This window comes from Hippocampus comes, unplaced genomic scaffold (genome assembly GCF_001891065.2).
Source record: "Hippocampus comes isolate QL1 unplaced genomic scaffold, H_comes_QL1_v1.1 scaffold333, whole genome shotgun sequence".
NCBI classification, from domain to species: Eukaryota; Metazoa; Chordata; class Actinopteri; order Syngnathiformes; family Syngnathidae; genus Hippocampus; species Hippocampus comes.
In genome coordinates this window covers 108,331-112,050 of record NW_017805386.1, presented here as the reverse complement: position 1 = coordinate 112,050, position 3,720 = coordinate 108,331, and the positions used below count along the sequence as shown (strand labels likewise).

Genomic DNA, 3,720 nt, shown 5'->3' with positions numbered 1-3,720 from the left:
CGGCATGATGACCTCGTCGCCCGACTGGCCCGCGAGCGGCGCCCGCTTGCGCCAACAGTCGTCCTCGTCCAAGGGGGACAGTCCGGAAACCAAGCAGAGAGCGCAGCACAAGCAGGTGAGCGCCACGTTAGCGCTTAGCGATGACACAACAAAGACGGTCGATGGAGTCGCTGGCTGGCCGCGTCTGCGGACGCCAGAAATGAAGACAACGCGGGCGCACTCCCTCCTCTCATCTAATTTGCATGCTCGGGACTCTTCTCATTAACGAGTCGTATTCGTGCCCATGCAAACTGGCGGAAAGGCGAATTTCCTCAACTCACTTCAATGAAGTTGAAAAATTTTAAGTCAGCCAAGCGCTGCTTCTCTCAAATTCGGACTCCTCAACCCACTTCAACATAGTTACCCAACACCAAGATGCCACTGGTGGGTGGTGGCAAAACTCTATTTTTGTCCAACTGAAGCGACCCGTTCCAAAATAATTCTTTGCGATCAAGACAACATAAAATGTTGGGGGGATGACTTGGTGGATAGCAGATTCCTCGACTCAGTTCCTTGGCATCCAGATTCTGCACAATGGCAGCAAAGCACTTTTTGTTTTTCCCTTAACCCGTAGTAACACAAATGAAATGAAAGAAAAAATGCGTCGCCGCAACTAACCGCCGCCCCCAGATTGCGAATAGGAATATGCAATAGCTTCACTGTGGATACGTGGCTGCTTTTTCAAGAAGTTGACGTATGATTGAACGCTCACCGTCTTCCCACTTCCTTGATGGACACAACGTGCAGGTCGCAGGAATGGCCGCCGCCCTTGAGCAACGTGCGTCCATTCCACCCACTTTTTGTGGTCCAGATGTGCATGACGAGCTGCTTTATGTTGTACCTGTGCTTTTGTTTGTGACCTCCCCCACCCTCTATGTGCACTCCGCTCATGTCTGTATTTGCGCGTGTGTGTGCGTGTGTGTGTGTGTGTGTGTGTGTGTGTGTTGGTTCCCACTAGGCCCCCTCCCCCGTGAACCCCAGCGCGCTGGACCGCACGGCAGCGTGGCTTTTGAATATGAATGTGCAGTATTTAGACCATGAGGCCATGGAGCACGACTCACTGAGGCACAGAGAGGATCTGACGCAGGTGCAGAAGGTAACCTGCCTGACCTCCTTTTCACCTTCCTTCCACCCTCAATGCCCCCGCCTTTTTTTTTTTTTTAGTAAAAAAATATAGCTATCTATCCAGATAGATAGATACACACACAAACACACACACCCTAACAGCCACTATTAGAGGAAATGCAGTCCAACAATTTTAGGGGCACGAGTGGACGTGTGTGTGTGTGCGTGTGTGTTTTTGTCTACGTTTGCAGAGCAGCTTAAGTGTACGACTGCCGTTTGTCAGGAATAGCCTTTTTTTTTTTTAGTAAAAAAATATAGCTATCTATCCAGATAGATAGATACACACACAAACACACACACCCTAACAGCCACTATTAGAGGAAATGCAGTCCAACAATTTTAGGGGCACGAGTGGACGTGTGTGTGTGTGCGTGTGTGTTTTTGTCTACGTTTGCAGAGCAGCTTAAGTGTACGACTGCCGTTTGTCAGGAATAGCAAAGAAAAAGAAAAAGGCACCTTCCTTGCGCCGTAAATTGTCTCCATTGTGGAAGGAAGATGTGAGCTGCACCTGCGGGTGGCGCCGGTGCTGAGGAGGACCGTGACACAGCGGTTGTCTCCCTGGGGGTCCACAAAATCATTTGTCACAAATTGCACAGGGACATTTTTTAAAATATGCATGCCTTCATATGGGCGCCGGGACATTTAAATAAAAAAACAAACAATTCCTTCTCTTGACCTTAGCTTTGGGCCGGTCACACGTCGTCACGTAAATCCACGCAAGCTCGAAGTCGTTGAAAAAGAAAAGAGCAAACCCGGGCAAGATGACCGCGGTTCTGGACATGCTTTTCACGGCCGCTCTTTCCACTGGCGCAGTACCAGCAGGAGATCGCGCTGCTGCAGGAGAAGCTGCGGGCCTCGGTGCAGAAGCTGGAGGAGTACGAGGCCCGCCTCAAGGGCCAGGACGAGCAGGCCCAGAAGGTCCTGATGGAGTACCAGGCCCGGCTGGAGGAGTCGGAAGAGCGCCTGCGCCGGCAGCAGGACGACAAGGACCTCCAGATGAAGGGCATCATCAGCAGGTAGGGAGAAGCGGCGAGGCGCTTTTACCGCCGTCGTCTTGACGCCGCCTGCTGCTTTTGTCCAGGTTGATGTCGGTGGAGGAGGACAGTCTCCGTTTCATGAAACGACGAAGAAAGTCAGCGCGTCCACAGAAATATCATTGAAAGCCCCCCTCGGGGTTTCGGAGAGATGTGGGCGCAGGGGCAGAAGGAAATGACAGGAATTCAAACTAGAATCTTCCAGATGACCGGCTGGAATGAGCCGAATGACATGAGACCCGGTGGCGCGGCGGAGTCGGAGACCCACGTGAGAGTGGCGGCGCGGTAGGATGACGGGAGCGTCTGTTTGCCCTTCAGGACTTCCTGACGGACCTGATGATGTCGGAAGTGGACCGCTGCGGGGAGAACGAGCACCTGATCTTCCGCGAGAACACGTTGGCGACCAAAGCCATCGAGGAGTACCTCAAACTGGTGGGGCAAAAGTACCTCCAGGACGCTCTTGGTGAGTGGCCAGCACTTTTCTGGCACTTGTGCTCATCGTCGCGGCATGTTTACTTCAATATTGGATTTTCTACTCAGCCCAGTTTTGTTGGTTCAAAAGCGCCTCGTCTCAACGGGACGATCGGCCGGGAATTTTGGAGCGGCCTTGTCAATTATGCATCAGTGCGCTGGCAAAGTTTCCGTGGTTTGTTTGACGTCAGCTAAACGACTGAAATCTTTGCGACGCTCAAGATTCGGGTTGACTCAAAACAAAAAGAGACTTGCCATTTCCCAAGTGAGAACATTGTCCTTGTTTCAGCAACCTTTGTCTTGCCCTCCTCGATCTTTTTCGATGTTTTGGGGTGTCGAATGTCAAACTACTTTTTGATTACTTTCATGACCGAGGAGATTACAACAGAAAATAGTTTTTGTGACAAGTGGGATCTCAAGACTAATCATCAAAAATACAACTCTCGACGTTTCATGACTGTCGTATAAACTCTTGTGTCACGATCGGGATCCAAGAATTGACCGCTCCCAGAAAATTGAGCACAACGACAGTCTTCCCACAGCAATTGGTTTCAGAAGTGGGAAACGGGGATTGGCCCAGCCCTAAAAACAACATCAAAGACACTTTTGACAGTGTTTATTGAGAAAAGGCAAAAATAATAATAATAATAATCCCCAAGAAGTGGCAGAAGTGGGATCCGAGAATCGGCCACCTCCAGAAAATGACAAAAGCCCAATTGTGGGTGTTTCCCAGTTGTCGTCACTGGATGTCACGATTGGGATCCAAGGATTGACCCACCCCCCAGAAAATGACATGAAGACATGAAGTATTGTGTGTCCTCGCGTTTTTAACGGTAACACAGATAGGCAGGCAGTATGTTGGTGTCCGAAGTGGGATCCAATGCCCGAACCAACGAAATGATAAATGTTGCCATTTCGGAGCCGTCTTAGTTTTCACAGTCGTACAGAAAATGTTGCCACGTGGACTGGTGTCAGAAGTGGGGTCCAACACTCTTGGTGTTTTCCCAGCGTGTGTGGCAGAAAGATGGGACGCATTGGCACGGCGAGACAC

General features: G+C 50.5%; 1 protein-coding gene across 8 annotated transcripts in view; it reads left to right on the top strand.

The window, feature by feature from the left end:
• Positions 1-3,720, top strand: part of LOC109517702 (disabled homolog 2-interacting protein-like) — an 89,758-nt gene that overhangs the window by 78,640 nt on the left and 7,398 nt on the right. For all 8 annotated transcript variants that reach the window (XM_019873021.1, XM_019873020.1, XM_019873023.1 and 5 more), the window contains one exon: positions 2,517-2,661. In XM_019873021.1, the coding sequence (XP_019728580.1) occupies positions 2,517-2,661 (145 nt within the window). The remainder of the gene's footprint in view (positions 1-2,516; positions 2,662-3,720) is intronic.